Source organism: Mustela lutreola, chromosome 11, assembly GCF_030435805.1.
Source record: "Mustela lutreola isolate mMusLut2 chromosome 11, mMusLut2.pri, whole genome shotgun sequence".
Lineage (NCBI taxonomy): Eukaryota > Metazoa > Chordata > Mammalia > Carnivora > Mustelidae > Mustela > Mustela lutreola.
Window position 1 is genome coordinate 44095389 of NC_081300.1, and position 19851 is coordinate 44115239.

At 38.2% G+C, this 19851-nt stretch overlaps 1 protein-coding gene and 1 pseudogene across 1 annotated transcript in view; both read left to right on the forward strand.

Annotated features, from left to right (window-relative positions):
* The window catches only part of CHST9 (carbohydrate sulfotransferase 9), a 233054-nt gene that overhangs the window by 24917 nt on the left and 188286 nt on the right, over positions 1–19851 (forward strand). The window contains exon 2 of the mRNA XM_059139311.1: positions 13149–13359. Within this exon, the coding sequence (XP_058995294.1) occupies positions 13254–13359 (106 nt within the window). The 5' untranslated portion in view covers positions 13149–13253. The remainder of the gene's footprint in view (positions 1–13148; positions 13360–19851) is intronic.
* LOC131811932 (U4 spliceosomal RNA) lies at positions 5380–5447 on the forward strand (annotated as a pseudogene).

A 19851-nucleotide genomic window follows, 5' to 3' on the forward strand; every position in this document is an offset into this window, starting at 1 on the left:
CCATCCATTCAATCATGCTCAGATTATTGTATCTACTTCTGAGCCCTGCATTTAAAGAAAAGCATTAACAAACTCAGATGTGTCTGGAGGAGAATGATTAAGTTGATTTAATGCCCCTAAACCCTGTCCTGTAAGGAATGGCTAAAGGAATTGTGTATATTTATTGTTTATCCTAGAGTAAAAAAGATTAGGAGTAGGCAAGATAATTGTTTTCAGTAATTGGAAAGTCTGTCATGTAAAAGAGAACAGATTTGTTATGAGTTGTTCTAGAAGGCTCTACCAGAACCAACTTGTGCAAGTAATGAGGAGATAGTTTCAAATATTCACTGATGAAGATCAGAGATTAAACCTTACCCATTTTGGCTTTGTATACAGTGTCTGGCACACAGCCTTACTTGTATTTGAACCTAATGGTTGTTTATTGACTAGATTGAATTGGCTGGAATTGAAAGAATAAACCTCTCTAACAGCAAAAACAGAATGCCTTTTCAAGTAAAAATACCCAATCTTTCAACGAATACTTATCAATTAACTATAGTGCACCTGTCCCTGTGCTGGGCATGTAGAAGGTAAAGATATTAATGTCTTAGTATTGTAGAGCACTTCTGTGGGCCAAGCATTCTTCGAAATACTTTACATGTATTATTTCACAGCAACCTCACATGGTAGATGTTTTTATTATCCCCAGTTTTGATGTGGGGAAACTGAGGCACACAAAGTATACATACTAAGCTGCATCACAGAACAAGGAAATCCTCAAACTGTGATTTGCATACAGGCATTCAGCCTCCAAAATCTTCATACTTAGCAACAATACACTACATAGTAACATAGAATGTATGTTATATAGTATATCATTTGTGTGTAATACAAAGTAACTACATACTTAACTTATACTACAATAAACGGCCTCCAGTAATGAAAGACAAGAGAATGTTCATAAACAAAAAGACAGAGGTTTTCTGGAATGGAATATAATCTAGTCCAATCTCTGCCTGGGAATTTCCTGGCCAATGGCAAACCTTATTCTTCCTGATGCCTACAGTCTGTTAAGTTTGTAGTCATTTGTTAGGGAAGGCCCAGGAAACTAATATACCAGGCCATTTCTGAAATTACTGTTTTGACTAGAAACAAAGGATTAATGTCCTGTTAGGATTACACTATTTCGGGCCCATCCCTGGAGCTAGAGGTAAGGAAGTTCTGTTCTAAATGGTGAGGCTTCCAGACAGAAAACCAGAATGGGCATTAGGGAGGCACCGCAACACCCACTTTATTCTTTAATTCTGCTTCTTACTTGTCACCTACGCCTTTCTATTGCTTATACCACAGTTGATCCCAGTCGTGGACTGGAAACCATCTGTTACGTGGTACTTCTTAGGTTCCATTATTAGCTTCTCTTGTCACTAACACTCAGTCACTCCACCGGACTTGCTAACTCCCTCACCTTATCTGGCATAATCCCTTGCTGGTGTAGGCTTCACATTGTCTCGGGCTCCCTCAAACCGCCATGTTCTCCTACCACCATGGCCAAATCCCAGAACTCCAAAAAGCATTTTCCAGCTTTCTTCTGTCTTCATAGGTCCCTTTGATAAAATAGAATTTGGCTCTCTCTATGTTACTTAATATGATCCTGACGACTGACGATGGACAGGTAAATACAGGTACAAATTCCTGTGACAAGGCTTAAACAAACGTGAAAGACAACATTTTTGTGTTCTCTGTATTTAACACTTTAGAATAGAGCACAAGTAAACATGAAGAAGAGATGAACAATCCATTTAACAATAATCTCCATGAGGGGTTTTCTCCCCTCTCTCATACAAATGGTTGTGTTAAATAAATGTTTGCAAAGGCTTTTGCTTTTAGTCCCCCATGGTCTATAAAGACAGACTATTGTTGCCTAAAAACAGACAAATAACTCTACACTGAACATTAGGATGTAAAATGTGAGTTTAAAACTTATTCTTCTAAAACAAAGAATATAAGGGCAAAGCCTTGTCTTGTTAAAAACTTTAATTATAATTAAATTTTAATTACACCAGCTAAAAGGAGAAGGTACCTGTTAAATAAATTATACAGGAAATCAAAGTAACAAAATACATAAGGAAGAACCTATAAATTAGTGTCTAGTAAAGGAATATGTTTCTGCATTCTGTATGCCAAAACAGAACAAAAAAAAATTGAACAATTGAGCTATCACAGAAATAGACCAGAAAACACTATACTTGAGAAACCATGCGAAAAGTGTTTGAAAAGATCAGTATTATTCTTCCCATTCACAGCAATTTCACAAACTGTCTCCTTTTAAAATGCTACTTTATAAAAGTATTGAACTGTATTAGTTTTCTTTGCAGCTATCACAGATTTTAGCAAATTTAGTGGTTTAAACAGCACAAATGTATGATTTTGCAGTCCTGTGTTTGGGTGTGACAGACTAAAGTCAAGGTGTCAGCAGGTCCCCATTCCTTTCTGTAGTCTCCAGTTAGGACCTATTTTCTTTCTTATCTTGTTTAGGCCACCTGCATTTCTTGGCTCGTGATTCCCTTCTGTTTCCACCATCTCCAAAGATAAGGAAGGTGATTTGCCTTCTTCTCACATCACATCACTGACTTCCTCTGCTGCTCCCTTCTTACACTTTTAAGGACCCTGGTGATTATATTGGGCCCACCCAGGTAATCGAGAATATTCTCCCTAAATAAAGGTCGGTAAATTAGCAAACCTTTGATTTCATCTGCATTAATTCCCCATTGCCATGTAAAGTAATATAGTCATAGGCTCTGATGAGGAGGCTTCTCTTTCAGTGGGTGGGTGGGGCTTATTCTGCCTTTCACATGTACTGTCATCAGCTCATGGTCTTGATAAGTTGTTCAATGGATACGTAAAATGTTATCATTGAGGGAAGTTGAGCAAAGGGTACACAGGGACTCTATCTTTGCAACTTCTATGTGAGTCTAAAATTAATTTCAAAATGATAGCTTTAAACATTTTTTAAGGATTAAAAAATTTTTTTCAAGGATTGAGTGAAAGCATATAGAAATTATAGGATTTCAGAAATTGCAAAATAATAAAATGGATTAAAATAGTTATTTAACTTTAGAATAGTAAAAACATTAAATAATATAAATAAAGGTCACATTTCTCATTCAGTTAAGAGTAATTCAATGAAGATTTACAGTATTGGTTGCTAACACATTTTATAATAACTAAATAAGTTTAAATTAAAATGTTGCTAACACATTTTATAGTAACTAAATAAGTTTAAATAAAACACTGTCCATAATTGACTAAATATCCTTTGACTGCATATCATCATTTAATGTCACTATGGTTGATAAAAAGGATAGATTTTTAAGAGTTTATATACCTATGATAATTATCAAATAAAAACTTAATTTACTTAAACCAGATTACCAAAATGCTTTATAATTTTACACTGTAATTATACTTTCCCAAAAGATCACATATTCTGTTTGACTTAATGTTTTCTAAAGCCATCAGATATATAGTGCAGATTTCATTGTCCCATTTTTACAGATAAAATTATGTCTGAAAAGTTTACTTGGGGATTTCTGGTCAAGAGAAGGAAGTATGTTTATGTTTTAGTATCCTAGTCTGTTGCCCAGACCGGACAATGGAAAATAAAGTTAAAAAAAAAAAGAATAAAAATATAAAACCAGATTCAAAATCAGAAGCAGAAGTAAACAAGCAAAACTGGTGAAACAGGCAGAAATTATGAGTTTGTGAGGCTTTGAGTGTGGAAGCTTTGAGTTTAGCTTCCACTTGGGAGCTGGTAGATAGGCTCACTGACTGGTTTCTACAGCCCCAGGATCACCCTAACTCAAAAACCAAGCCCACAATGGTGGAGCCTTTGGAGATCTGGATAGGAGCCCAAGATAAAATTTTGAGGCAAAATAAAAATTTAAAAACTATTCAATCTGAAATGAGCTTACTAATAAGAATTCCAAGATCATGAATAAATCTAATGCTAAAAGATTTACAAGCAAAATTTAGGTTCTTGGGTATAAAATTTTTTGGTGCAAAATTTAGGCACAGTCTGACAAAAACTTTAGAATACATTTAAAATATCCGAAGAATAAAGGATAGTTTCTAGTAAAAGTATATAAAACTTCCTGGTATGTATGATTTATCCAGCATCACCAAGCAGCTCTCCAGTTCTTCATGACCACTGACCAGGTATCACATAAATTTTACTCTGTTCTAACACTGTCCACCGGGAAAAAACATCAGTTCCTACAGGTTAAGGGCTCAGTCCTTGAAGACATCTCCCTCTTGCTGCTCACCCCAAGCCCTACCCCTGCCTCCCTCCACTTCAGATGTCAATCACAAGTCCAGGTTGTCACCCCTGCTTCTAACCAATTGACTGTAGATTGGAGGATCCCACAACCCCCTTCTCAGTTTCCATTAGTTTGCTACAAAGGCTTACAGAACTCAGAGAAACATTTTACTTACTAGATTACTGGTTTATCATAAAAGAATATTATAAAGGATATAGATGAATAGCCAGATGAAGTACATAATGCAAGGAAATATCCCAAGCTCAGGAAATTTTGTCCCCACAGAACTGGTGTGTGTCACATTCGTATGGATGCATTCTGGTTCACCAACCTGAAAGCTCTCTGAACCCTGTTGTTTTGGGTTTTATGGAGGTTTCTAATGATTGATTAAATCATTGGGCACTGGTGATTGATTGAGCATCCAGCACCTCACCTGTCCCCAGAGGTCAGGGACTGAGACTGAAAAGTTCCAACTGTCCTTCAGGGTTAGTTCCCTTGGCAGCCAGCACCCATTCTTACTTGACCTAGAGGCTAGGTGAAGTTTCCTTGTTAACATAACAAAAGATACCTTTATCACTTATTTCTAAGGAAATGTCAAAGGTTTTAGGAGCTCTGTGTGAGAAATGGGAAGGAAGACGGAACAGATATTTTCTATTATAAATAACAGTACCACAAACTCGGAAAGCAGAGAAAAAATGTAACCAGACTAGAGGGGTTTGCTGCTTGGGGTGCCCCAAATTGAACACAACCCAAAGAAATGTTGAAAGCAAAGAACTTTTTGTTATTTGTTAGAAGTAAGGAGACAGGGAGATTGCTTTCAAAGCGTTGTCTCTCCATGGGGTTAGGGAAGCTACACAAACACTTCAGTTCAACTGTGCATGTCTAGCATGTCAACATGCTAGTGCCTATGTCATGTGTTCAAAAAATGGCAGAAAACTCACCCATAGTAGGAAATCTTATAATGAGCTAAAGGTAACTTCCGGATAACTCAGAGGGGCTTCTGCACAGGTCTTTATCTCCAATCCAGCTCAAACAGGCTCATTTTCTTTTAAAGATGTGTTTCTTTATTATTTGAGAGAGAGAGAGCTTTGCGCAGTGGCAGTATCGTAGCCAATGAGATTTATCCAAGGCGCGATTATTGCTAATTGAGAGAGAGAGAAAGAGAGAACATAGGCATGCAGGGGGGAGGGGCAGAGAGAGAGGGAGAGGGAGGATCTCAAACAGATTCCCCGCGGAATATAGAACCCTAGGCAGGGTAGGTTTCATCCCAGGACCCTGAGATCATGACCCAGAGCCAAAATCAAGAGACAGAAGCTCAACTGACTGAGTCACCCAGGCAGCCCTCCAACTGGTTATTGGTGTAACACCTGCTTGGGCATTTCCTTGCTTGGAACTGTTGGTTCTAGAAAATGAAACACATTCCTTCCCTGCTTTTGTCCCTTCTCCTCACTTCTGCTGATAGCTTTCAGCTAACTTACTCGAGTAACTTCCCTTGGCATCCTGGCTAACAAAATGAAACAAGAACAAATGGTTATGGAGAAGGAGAAATTGGGATTACCATAAAAGTATAAAGTGTTGGAAAGAATACAGTAGACAGAATAAACACTAGAATAGACAAAAACAGAGACATTGGTAAACTGGAAAAATTTGCTCAGAAACATTAACCCAGATTACAGATTAGAAAGAAAAAGCATGGTTATTAATTTTCAGAGTGCTGAGAAAAAATAATTTTTAACCTCAATTCATATTTAGCCATACCATCATTCCAGAATGAGGACAAAAATAAGATAAGTTTGTACATACAGAATCAAAGATGATTTAACTCTCAGATATTCATTAGAAGAAATATTTAAGGCTGTAGTTCAACAAGAAAGAAAGTGAACTGAGACACTGCAGCACTCAAAAATTAACGGTGAACACAGAAACTGATAAAATACCAGCAACTTAATAATTAATAATGAATATTTCTTTTAAATAAAACAGATCAGGATGAGGAAATAATTCAGTGCCTGTTTAAAGAATGCTGAAGTTCCTGTGAAAACTGTAAACTGTTAGAAAAATTTATAGCTAATGGGGCACCTGGGTAGCTCAGTTGATTAAGCATCTGCCTTTCGCTCGGGTCATGATCTCAAGGTCCTGGGGTAGAGCCCTGTGTCAGGCTCTCTGCTCAGTGGAGAGCCTGCTTCCCCTTCTCTCTCTGCCTGCCTCTCTGCCTACTTGTGATTCTCTCCCTCTGTCAAAAAATTCAATAAAATCTTTTTTTAAAAAAAAGAAAAAATCATAGCTAAGAAAGTTTTACTTTTTAATTTAAAGTACTACTTAGCTAACAAAACCTTTGGATTCAAGAAAGCATAAAGGAACAGAGACAATTAGATAACTTTAGGAAAACTAAGTCTAACACAAGGAGAAGAAAAAACATTAAAAGAAAAGACAAAATCAATTTAAATTACATGATATTTAGAACTGAATGACAATGAAAATACTACACATAAAAAGGCAATTTGCTGATAAAGTAGTTTTTGAGGAAATTCGTGGCCTTACCTAAATGTGTTTTATAAAAAAGAAAGATCTAAAATACATGAATTAATGTTCAATTAAAAGACTGAAAAAAAAGTGAATATCCCTCAAGAAATAGAATGAAGAAAGAAATAAAGATGGGGAAAGAGATCAGTGAAATTGAGGACAAAAAAAAAAAAAAAAAGAGAGAGAGAAGAATTGCAATATGCTTTTAAATAAAACAGCCAAATCTCTAGCAAAAATGATCAAGGAAAAAAGGCAATAATACATAATATTAGGAATGGAAAGATCTTTAAAATCACAAAATCCCATGAACAACTTTATGCTGGTACATTTGAAAACCAAAAGGAAATGATAATTATGTGGGCAATGTAATTTTCTAAAAGCTGACTCAAAAAAGTAGAGTGAATAAACAAATAACAATTAACAAAATTAAATCAGTAATCTGATTCATTTTCCATCCCTCCAAGATTGGCCCAGATGTTCGTACAAACATATGACATTGGACCAATAGAACAGAATAGTATCTAGACGCAGCAACAAACATACATAAGAATTGGAAATGTAACAAAATCAACATTAAAAATCAGTAATGAAATGATAACCTCAATTAAAAGAGTCGGACAAATGGTATCCATATGGAATGGATGTCTTACAACATACACAAAAATAAATTCCAGGTGGATTCAAGTACTAAAATATGAAGAGCAGAACTTTATGACTTTTGAAACGTAATAGGGGAGAATAATGTTAATATTTGAGGCTAAGGAATATTATCTTGGAAAATTCATAAAGAACACAAACTTAATTATCTCCCATCTCAGCCATGCCCTAGCCTGCTTTGTGATTTGGGAGGCTCACCACGATGTGCTGCATAAAAAGTCTTCCTGGTTTTTGGGGTTTGGGGGGCTTTTTAGATTCCACGTATGAGGGAGGTCATACAGTATTTGTCCCTCTTTAGCATCATGCCCTCGACTTTCATCCATGTTGTCCCAAATGGCAGGATCTCCTCAGGTATCAGCAGAGTTTGCCAAACAGGAGTCACTGACAGAGTCCTCAGGGCAGGAAGAAATTGAGGATGGGAAAGTGATTCTTCTGGTTCCCTTAACACCCCAGTGCAGCATCTTGTCTGTGTCCCTTAGATAAATGACAGCTCTCATCAGCCAGCCCTCTCCTTCCAGCCCCTCCAAGAATAGCTCTCTACTTCCTATCTTCACTTCTGGAAGTGGTTGCTGTTTCTGACCCTTGGGAACCACTCCATCCTTTATTAGTTTCCCCAAACCCCGATCAGTCTTTGGAAATTACTAACCTCTCCACAATTTCATGCACTCGAGTATACCCTGTGCTTTTTTCCAAGACTAGCTGCTACACCAAGAAGGAAAGAATGATAAAATTCAATTTAAAACTTCTTCATAATAAGACAGCCACACGACCAGCAAGAGAAGGGAGCTGGCGAGGATGGAAAGAAAGGCAAGAAACATTTTTTTTGTAATGCTTAGAACTGACAAAGAATTGTCATCCCAAATGCAAAAGGAGCTGCACATCAATAAAACGGGGGAAGAAATACAAACAGGAAATTCATAGAGGAGGTAAGTAGAATAGGAAAAAGGAAAACAAAATAAAATCCCAGGGAATTATAAGTTTTCAGTCCCTATGCAACCTGTGAGCCTCCTCACATATTCTGGCTTCCTGGGCAACGATGAGGGGAGAGTTGGCTGGGAGATGGGCACCGGAGTCCGTCAGGGCAGAGGGCTGTCTTGACGCTCATCTGGGAATGACGGTAATAGGGCCGTCGCTGGAAGGGTTACAGAGGAAGTCACTGGGGGAAGAGGTTCAGGATAAGACGCAGGCTGGCACAGTATTGATGGAGTTGAGTTTCACAGTTGTCTGGGTGAGATAGAGGCAAAGTACTGCAGGCGGGGACGGATGATAGTGAACTTGGTGAGGGCAGGTGGTAAATTGAGGAAGTTCATCCCTGATGGCCTCTCACTCGCTCAGAGTATGAGGAAGAGATAGAGACCGGCAAGGACTACTGAGGTCCTCCTAAGGGGGAAGGTAAAGGCAGGTGATCTCCCGACTCCAGGGTTCTTTTGTGCCAAACTGTTCTACACCAATTTGTTCCAAACGGCCCTCTCTACATTTCATAAATCCCTCCCCAAAACTGTAGACTTCTGCCCAACTGGACAACTCATAATTTCCTTTTAAATAAATTGCCTCCAGGCTCACCCTGGGTAGCTCAGTTAGTTAAGCGCCCAACTATTGGTTTCAGCCCAGGCCATGATTTCAGGGTTGTGAGATTGAGGCCCATGTATGGGCAAGATTCTCTCTCTCCCTCTGCCCCTGCCTCCCTCCCCCACTGGTGCACTCTTTCTCTCAAATAAGTAAATCTTTAAAAATTAAAAATAAATAAATAAATTGCCTCCATCTAATAATTAGTATACTAAAGTCCTAAAATGCTTTTCCTGGAAATCAGGGCAATTTAAAATAATTTGTCAAGTTTTATTGAGATATTAACTAACATATGGCACTGTGTAAGTTTAAGATGCATGGTACCTTAAGAATAATAAGAAAGGGGGCACCTGGAGGCTCAGTTAGTTAAGCATCTGCCATCAGCTCAGGTCATGATCCCAGGACTCTGGCATCCCCCATTGGGTTCCCTGGTCTGGTGAGCCTGCTTCTCTTCCCTGTGCCTACTGCTCCCCCTGCTTGTGTGTGTGCGCTCTCCCTCTGTCAAATAAATAAATAAAATCTTTTAAAAAAATAATAAGAATACACTGAGTGATATTCTTTATTCATTCATTCACCAGTGGACAGAGGTTATTTCCATGTCTTGGCTATTGTAAATAACACTATTAGGAATGTGGGGGAGGAGATGTCTCTTTGACGTAGTTTTTCCATTTCCTTGAGATAAATACCAGAAGTGGAATTGCGGGATCATACGGTAGTTCTGTGTTTAATTGCTTGAATTGCCGCCATGCACTTCTCCTTCAGCGGCCCCATCAGTACTGTCCCACCAACAGTGTGCAAGGGATCCCCTTTCTTCCCCACCCATGTCTGCATTCTAACAGGCTTGAGGTGAGATCTCATTGCGGTTTTGATTTGCATTTTCCTGAGGATGAATGATGCTGAACATCGTAAAGGAATGATTTTTAAAGTGCTGGAAAAGAGATAAGGTAGTGAAACAATTGTGTTTACCTATCTTTTTGTGTTCATTTGGGATAAATGAAGAGGCTATGCGAATAAAAATAAATGTGTATTTTCTCTTAACAAAGCCACATAGATCCCTCTTTCAGGATTTTAATAGTCCGTATTTCTCCATTTGGAAGATAGGATGAAGGATTTACAAGCACAACTAGACAATTAGCTAATTGGCCTGTATTTTGTTGTTGGAGCTCCAAATTCAGTTCAGTGCAATGCACACTGTTGGGTACCGGTGAGGTTCAAGGTACTGTGTGTGTGACTGGGAAGAGGAGGGGGTTGTATGAAATACAGGAAGCCTCTGACCATGGCAATGTATAATGCTTGTACATAAAATAGCATTATTCCAAGTAATTTCAGTCTCCAGTAGTCTGCACTTTTCCTGCAGGCGTAGAGGTAGATGTATGATCTCCAAATAGGTGTGTTTTCCCGTCACGACTGATCTTCAGGTTTGCTTAAAGCAACAGTGTTGCTCCTCCTGCCTCACCTTTGTTTAATGAGAGCCATTTCCTAACACCAACGTTGGGTTAATGGACTGAGATGGGAGAAAATCAAATGTATCTCTTCGTTTTACACCAGATTGCCTTTCTGCCTTGTGGCTTTAATCACTCAATCCTACTCACATCTGCCATAATAACAATTATGGGTTTTCTCCTGACTTTTTACCCAGGAGGATATGTCAGAGTAGAGCAACATCTCCCGAAGAAAGGAAGGGCAAATTCTTCATCTCTTTCCAGCTTCGTAGGTAATAATTTTCCCCTGCAAACCCTCAAGGAGTACCTCTTTTGGCTTTGCACATCTACTATTCCCACAGGTTCTTGTCTCTGTTCTGATTTATGCCTCTTCTTCTATCCTCTTGCTTCTGAGATAAGTTTTAATTATGTAGACAGATTGTAAAAGTCTTTTTCTTCTTGTAAACAGCTATTTCTCTGTTAGTACTGGATTTTGTTTAACTGGTTTTTCCTTACGAATCTTCTTGTGCACCCAGGAATTATGTCTGTTCATTGTTTAACTGCAGCATCAAGACAAGAGAAAGCTGGCTTCTCGTCGTTTCCCTTGAGGGACCCAATCTCGGAACACCTCAAATTGCAGCTCTCCCTGGGGAACTGTTCTCTGTTGCGTATGTTTGGAAAGCCCATAAGATGTGAGCTTTCAATCAATATAAGAGCAAAGCGCCACCCATCAAATAGCAGTATGGTGATATTCACAGTTCTTCTACTTATTTAAAAACTTACTCTACTAGTAAAATCAAGAAAATGCTTGAAATGCTCAAAAGCCCTCATGAAAAACAGTGGCCTCTTCCTCAGGTGACTCAGACAAGTGCATACTAGAAAACTCCTCAGGTAATACTAACAATCATCACTGTTCTTCCTTTGGCCCCTTCTGGGTAATAAGTAAACTATAAGGAAAAAGAGGAATTTTTAACATGACTTTTTTGATGTTGTTCTGCATAAACACTTTTAACTATTTGTTGGATTTGGGATTTTTTTTTTCTTTTTTTGTTTTTTAAGATTTTATTTATTTATTTGAGAGAGAGAGAAAGCACAAGTGGGTGGAGGGACATAGGGAGAGGAGGAACAGACTCTCCTTGAGCAGGGAGCCTGATGATGGATTCCGGCAGGGCTCAAACCCAGGACCCTGGGATCATGACCTGAGCCAGCAGACACTTAAATGACTGAGACAGCCAGGCTCCCCGGATTTGTTTTTTCTAATCAGGGAATCACCAGACCACATTTCCTTATAATGCTGATCTCCTAGGTTACCTTTGAAGGCCACCATTTACATGAAAATGGTTTTTGCCAAGAATATGTAAATCTTATCCTTTAAGCAACCAACTACTTATTCCCCCGCAGCAGGTTTTTAAATTTTTCCTTGCATCTCACCATACACCTCTTTTTTTTTTTTTTAAAGGTTTTATTTATTTATTTGACACAGAGAGAGAGACAATGAGCAAACACGCAAGCAGGGGGAGCCTCCAGCAGGCAGGACTCAATCGCAAGACCCTGGGATCATGACCTGAGCTGAAGGCAGATGCTTAACCTACTGAACCACTCAGGCTCCCTCACAAAACACCTTTTTAAAAGGCTAAATTAATATTCTCCCCTAAGTTTTTGAGGCATATTTGGAGAAAAAAGAGAGATAATTTTTAGACACAGCAGTGGATGTGATGTCCTGACAGTGAGAAAACATTCAGCTCATATTAAGAGGGGATGTGGTCTGTGGCAAAGAACAGAGCCAAGGTCTTTTGTCAGTGCTAGATACAAAGCCATGACCTTGGCCTCATTAACTGGACTAACTGTGTGAGTTCACCATGCAGGCGACTGTATTTGCATGGCAGTTCATGGGAAGCAGGGCTTCTTAAATTGGGTTCCAGTGACAATAACTAAGCATCCTGCTCTTTAAGCAATTTTGTGTGTGTTTATATTTGTCTAAGAGGGTTTGCATTTTCCTTAGATTCTCAAACATGTATGCAACTTACAAAAAGTAAGAGGGTAAGATTACACTAAATGAGGTTGTTCTAAAACAAAGTCACTTCAATATTTCTTTAAACCTTTCATTACAAAGGTAGATTTCTGTAATCTGAGGTCGATTTCTGTACTCCCATGTTCTTGTGGGGGAAGCCCTTTAAATCTGACCTTTTAATATTTATCCTTTTGTACATTGGAGGGATTTTAAATGTACCCTTTCAGTTGGAGAAATCTATTACTTTTACATGAGAGGAAAATGATAGATTGAACCCTCCATTTTTATATATTTTTCAGTCAGGAAGTGATTCCCCCCCCCTTTATTCTATAAACATGTTTTTCAAAACTCCTTCAATAATCCTCTCTGACAGTCTTCCTTCCCCTCGCAATCATTTTGAGGTAACCTGAACCTGCTGTACTCTTCCCAGTATAGGGTAGCCTCAGTCTGGCTATGCTACACCTGAGTAAATGTGAGGGTCTTACTTATTAACTGTAGGACGATACATTCCTAAGGTTACAGTAGAAAACTGCCATTCTAGGGACAATCTCCTCCAGTCTTCAGAGACCTCCAGTTCACCTACGTCTTCCCTAGCGTTGATGTGCTGCAGATTTATGCTGTATTGGGGAAGAAATGCCATCAGCAAGGTAAATGTGGATTTTTTAAAACTTCTAGGTGGCTTCATGGAAGGAGCGCTTCCTAGAGCAAGAAAGGATCAAAGCTTTCCAGAAAAACAAATCATGAGGTCTTCAGAAATGAGGAGAAAGGCAGCCATCTGAAATGGTCATGAACCCCAAACAAGTCTTCCTCTCGGTGCTCATATTTGGGGTAGCAGGACTACTCCTCTTCATGTATTTGCAAGTCTGGATTGAAGAACAGCACACAGGTAATAATTCTTTTTTTCTATTTTACTCGTAATGGTCGTTTTCAATGAAATAAGCTGTAATGTTTACAGAGCTATAGAATGTCACAGTGTTTCCAACAACAAAAAATAGACATAAACTGTAATCCCCAGTTCCTAAAAGGAAGGATGATTATGCAATTCTGATGGGCATTTGTTCCGTGGTGGGGACAACACTTGGAATTTTTATTATATCAGTGGGGGAGCAGCATGGCCCATTAGCCCAGCACAGATTGCTTGTAGAGAATTTGTCTACTCAAATGTGTAGCATGTGTCCTACCTCTGGGGTGTCCTGTTAAGCACTGGGCACAAACCTAAAAGGAACTAAATGTACAACTAAATATCTCCTTTAATTCCTTTTTAATTAATTGAATAATGGTACTTTACATATATAATACAGTTTACAAAATGGGCCATAAGCATCAATAGAGACCATTTATTGAAAGCTTAACAAGTGCCTAAAGTTTACAGGTATGTTCTCTAATCCTAATGACATCTTCCAGGGTGTGATATTCTAAGTTTATAGATGAGGAAGCTGAGGCTTGGGTAGGCAAGGAACTTATCCCAGACCTCACATGGGGAGGTCTATGAGTAGAGAGAAAGCTCTGGTTGTCTCTCTGCAAAGTCCATGTCCTTCCCTATACTTGGCTTCTGTGCAGGACAGGGGTGAGGGTGAGGAAAGGTGAGTATTATGGCCTTCTATAGTACAGATGAGGTAACTCAGACCCGGAAACCTAGTGACTTGCCCGAAGGTGCAAAAGCTGAGCGTCCAAAGTGAGACCCATGCCCAGACTTTCCTACTTCCAATGTGCCCTCAAAGAACCTTCTATTCAAAAAGGTAGATAAGATGCACATATATAATAAATGCTGTAGTATCAGTATGGATACTGACTTGTAAACCTAAGCTATTCACAAGTTCACAGATGTGTAACCTTTTCTGCAAGTTGGATTCTTAATTTTGAGTTTGTAATTTTTCCAAGTTGGGAAATTATTTCCCCCGGTTAAGATGTGCATATACTGTAATAAATAATAGTAAATATATTGATTCTCTTAAATTGTATTTGTAATTTGCTAGTACTTTCTCTGATTCTCTATATGTCTTAAATGATCTACTCATGATAGTGAGTGTAAATCTTAGAACCAAGATTCCTTTAGTAACTATCTGATTGAAGAAAAGTTTTTCAATAAGACTTCCAGCTGGACTTCTGCCTTATCCCACGCTGTGCCTTGGGTTGTAATTCTCTAGTTTTCCAGGTCGACTGATACGTGTGTATTTTATATGTGTTTTATCTCTTAAAATATGATGTACGTTATTCTTGTATGAAACCTCTGTTAAAAAGATACACATCTAACAAAATCCCCTGTTAACTAATGAAGTTATATACACATATTTTAAATATGCCAAGTAGTGAAAATCCAAAAGATCCCACCAAAGAACTTATGTTACTTCTTTTCTTGAGATTTTCCAGAATTAAATTTAGTCTTATCTGTCCCAAACTAAAATTGTTCCTTGGATTTATCTGACACTGTAAAAATCTATCTAAACAACTTCTGAGCATTTTTATTCAGGATCATTTTTTAAAAAAATAAATCTATTTAAACTAAAAAGAAAACAAAAACAGTTCACTCTTTTCTCCCCCATTTCTCCACACAACTTGTGACAACTACCAGTCTATTCTCTGTATCAGGGGGCTTGGGTTTTTCTTAATTTTTTTTTTCAAGATTCCACATATAAGAGAGAGCATACAGTATTAGTCTTTCTCTGACTTATTTCATTTGCTTAATGCCCTCAGAGTCCATCTATATTGCAGATGGCAAGATTTCATTATTTTTATTGCTGAGTAATATTCTTCATTCATCGATGGACGCTTAGATTATTTCCATATCTTGACTACTGTAAATAATACTGCAGTGGATATAGGGGTACATGTATCTTTTTGAACCAATGTTTCTATTTTCTTTGGATAAATACTCAGAAGTGGAATTGTTGGATCATATAGTAATTCTATTTTTTAATTTTTTTGAGGAACTTTCATACTGTTTTCCATAGGGCCTGCACCAACTTCTATTCCCACAGCTGGTGAACAAGGGCACCCTTTCCTACACATCCTTGCCAACACTTGTTATTTTTAGACTTTTTGATAAATAGCCTTTCTAACAGGTGTGAGGTGATATCTCACTGTGGTTTTGATTTGCATTTCCCTGAGGATTAATGATGTAGAACATCTTTTCATGTGTCTGTTGGCCACATGTATGTCTCTGGAAAAAGGTCTTTTCAGATCTTCCCAGTTTTTAATCGGATTGTTGGTTGTTTGGGGGGTTTTAGGGGCTACTGAATTTTTTAGTTTTTTTTTTTTTTTTAAGATTTTATTTTTTTATTTGAGAGAGAGAGAAAGCGGGAGCAGGGAGGAGGGGCAGAAAGAGAGGGAGAAGCAGGCTTCCCACTGAGCAGGGAGCCTGATGCAGGGCTCCATCCCAGGACTCTGGAATCATGACCTGAGCCAAAGGCAGATGCTTAACTAAGTCATCCAGACACCCAAATTGTCTGAGTTCTTCATTTATTTTGGATATTAGCCTTTTATCAGATGTATGATTTGCATATATTTTCTCCTATTGAGTAGGTTGCCTTTTCATTTTGTTGATGGTTTCCTTTGCTGTGCAGAAGGTTTTTAATTCGATGTAGTCCCACTTGTTTATTTTTCCTTTGTTGCTTTTGTTTTTGATATTAGATTTAAAAAATCACCCAAGACCTATGTCAAGGAACATACCACCCTATGTTTCCTTGCACTTTTATAGCTTCAGGCTGCATATTTAGGTCTTTAATTCATTTTGAGTCACTTTTTGTGCATGGTGTAAGGTAGTGGTCCAGTTTCATTCTTTTGCATGAGACTGTCCCGTTATCCCATCACGGTTTGTGGAAGAGACTATCTTTTTCCATTGCACATTCTTATCTCCTTTGTTGTAAATTAACCATGTAAGTATGGTTTATTTCTGGGCTACCTATTCTGTTCCATTGATCTATGTGCCTGTTTTTATGCAAATACTGTTCTAACTACTTTAGCTTTGTTTGAAGTTTGAAATCATGGAGCATGATGTCTCCAGCTTTGTTTTTTCTTTTTCAGGATGGCTTTGCCAAGACTAATAATTTGTTGGTTTTTTTATTGGTAGTATTTTTCATGATTACATTAAATATAAACTTGCTTAACTTTCTTTTCAACCTCTAAGTAGACATTTTTTCCTGATTTCTACTAGTTTCTTTTTGATTTACACTAAATAAGTAGTGATACCTGAATTTAGCTTAGGGTTCAACATTAGCATCTAAGCTAAGAATTATCATAGCTAACATATGAATTATCATAATTAACATAGGAAAGACTCATATAGCTATAATCTCACCTTCTCAAAACTCAGTCACCAATCCAGAGTCTGTAGAACAGAACTCAACATACTTAGCCTGAAAAGTATGTTCTTTTTTTGGTCAGTGATGGGGACTTCCTGTGTCAGTGTTCTATTCAGTTCCTGCGTGCTATTATCAATGGCAGCATAGCCAAAACTGATAGGTACTTTTAATATTTTCTTCTGCTAATGCTCAATAAACATCATTAGGCCCAGGTTGTTTTAACCCTCCTACATGTGTACAAAAGTGAAATGTAGTAGCTACAAGCTTCTGATTTCAGGCAAAGTAAAGCCACCTTATTGCTTTTTCTCAGACAATTGCTTCAGAACCTCATAAGCAAACTGGCCTCCTGCTTTGGTATCTCTTAGGAGATTTCATCTTGCTTTTTTTCAAGCTAAATATATTTTGTGGCATATAAAGTTTTGCAACTAGACTGAATTGACATAATTCTTTTCTCTTGAGTCTCTCTGATGGGAAAGTATGTTCTTTTCCTCCAAAATCAAGCTGTTCATCCTGATTGTGATGTTGCTGTATTGAAATTGTATTTTGTCCCAGGAGATCTTTGTATACCTGAGCTGGAATAAGCCGCTTGTAACATGGAAGGACTTTCCGCTTACAGTCAATCACATACTCAGGAAAATAGAGTTGTTTTTCTGTTAGAAAAAAAAAAAAAATCACTCATTTGATTTACTTCCTCCACTTTTGATGAGGATGGCAACCATTTTTTTAAAAAGATTTATTTATTTATTTATTTATTTATTTATTTATTTATTTGAGAGAGAGAAAGAGGGCCGTAGAGAGGGGCAGAGGGAGAGAGAATCCCAAGCAGAATCCATGGGGAGCACGGAGCCTGATGCAGGGCTTGAGCTCAGGACCCTGAGATGATGACATGAGCCAAAACCAAGAACTGGATGCTTAACCAACTGTGCCACCCAGGTGCCCCTACAGCCATTTTTTTTTTTTAATCAAATGAGCACATGTTCCCTCTACTCACCTCTGGATGCCACTGCATCCTGTCTTTTATGTGATCTTTGCTCATCTCAAGGTCTCTGAGTTAGCTGTTCTGTCTTCCTAAAATGTGTTTTCTTGGCTGTTTCATTGCTGGCTTTCCTTATCATTCAGGGTATAGTTTAAATACCACCTTCCCTCAACATCTTATGTAAAATAGGTGTCCTCTGATATTTTCTCCCCCAGCACCTGTTTTAATTATTTCCTAATCTGACCTCATGGCACTTATTCCCATCTGTATGGGAATGTTTCATGTTTCTTTACAAACAGTCTACTTCTCTCAATAAAGTATAAGCTTCTCAAGGGCAAGGAACTTACACGTCGATCACCAGAGTAACTCCACCCCCTGTCCCCAGCTTTCAGGTCCTGACTTGAATCTTCACTTCACTTCGAACCCCTAGTGCCCTCCAAATTCAGTGTTTACTCTTACTTCCCAGTCACCTGGAACTTGCTTCACCCAGGGGCCTTTGCCTGGCCTTTCTACCGAGCCTTCTAAGTCTCCAACTCAACTAACCTTCCGTATTATATCCTCTCTTCTCCTCACACAAATGAAAATTAGGACTTCTTAAAAAACTGCAAATGTTAAATGATAAATCTTAGGAAAACGGATATAGAAATATTTGGATACACAGATTTCCATTCAGAATTATGGATGGGAAGATACAAACACAGAGCTCAGAACCTGCTCTCACAATACTTCTTGCTTATTGGTATGCCAACAGAGTAGTTAAGGGTTCATTGAGAATCGATTAAAATAATTACTAGGTCATTAGTGTGGACTTTGAGTGTGAGTGTAGAGACATACTCACTAAATAATTCATGGCAATAGGCAGGTTAATGCCTGTTAGTATTGATTTGGTGTATAATACCACCTAGTCCCAAATCTCTCATTTTCCTAATAAAAATAAACTCCATTGCTAGAACGTCACCTAATCCCAGGCTCCTCCTTTCATAAAGGAGCAACTAAAAGGCTTAAATCTGTATAGCCAATAATAACGAAACTGGCACTGAAACACACTTCCTGATAACTGGTTATTTTCCACACAGTACTCCTCCCCTTACCCTTCTGGTATTTTCCTCCTGCCTTCCCCTTGAGATGAGATTCTTCCTGCCTAATTCTCTCCTCCTGCCCTTCTTGGACTCATAATGCTTGTGAATTACTGTTTTGTTTCCGAAAGTGTCTTGAATGTAGCCATTCCAAAATCCAGCTGAGAAGTCTAGAAACCAGATGCCTCACCAGGAGCCAGGATATAGGTTCAGTTCCCCAGTTGAAAAAACAATCTGCCTTCACAGAGAAGACCTTTAGTATTCTAATGGCCTCAGGCTTCAAAAGAAAGTCCACCAGTGCAGAACCAATGTCTTTGGAAATAATGTATTCTACATTTCTTTTCAAACGTAGCTTTCAGGAGTAAGTCAACCAACTAAGGGTTTTGGTGGAAAACTTCCTGGTATCCATTTCCTCACAGGTTGAAGGGATAAAAATTTTAAAAACTAAACAGAAATTGTTTCTAAATAAAAGAAGTTAGCTTTCAGTAAGTGTTCTTTCTTGTTTCCCCGAGTCACAGATTACCAAAATTATATTGAAGTATATATAGGAGATTGAAAGTAAGTATGTTTGTGCTAATCAAACAGAATTAATCACTAATCTCCCCTTTACTATTCTGTGCAGCTTTTAGCTCCATCTCTTGTGAAGTGAATCAGCCTGGGTCTTAAGCATTTGCTTGCATCTCCCCAGCTGGAAGCCCATGGAGGGTCAGGCCCAGAGTGCCTGAAGCATAGGAGACCCCAATTAAGACATCAATGGAAAAACTCTGGAGAGAGATTCCAGAGACAGAGAACAGCTGACAATTTATGCAGGACTGACAATATATCAATCTTTGGCGTCATCATAACCTTCTAGATCTGTTTGTGAACTCCGTAGCTCTAGATATTTTATTTTGCCTCTTCTGAAGAATTAAAAAACTTTGAGTGACTTTTCATATGAAACACTCACATAGGGATATATGTATAAGTCCCAAATCATTTAATTCATGATTATCATATTAATGGAACTATATCTTCCCTATAGAATA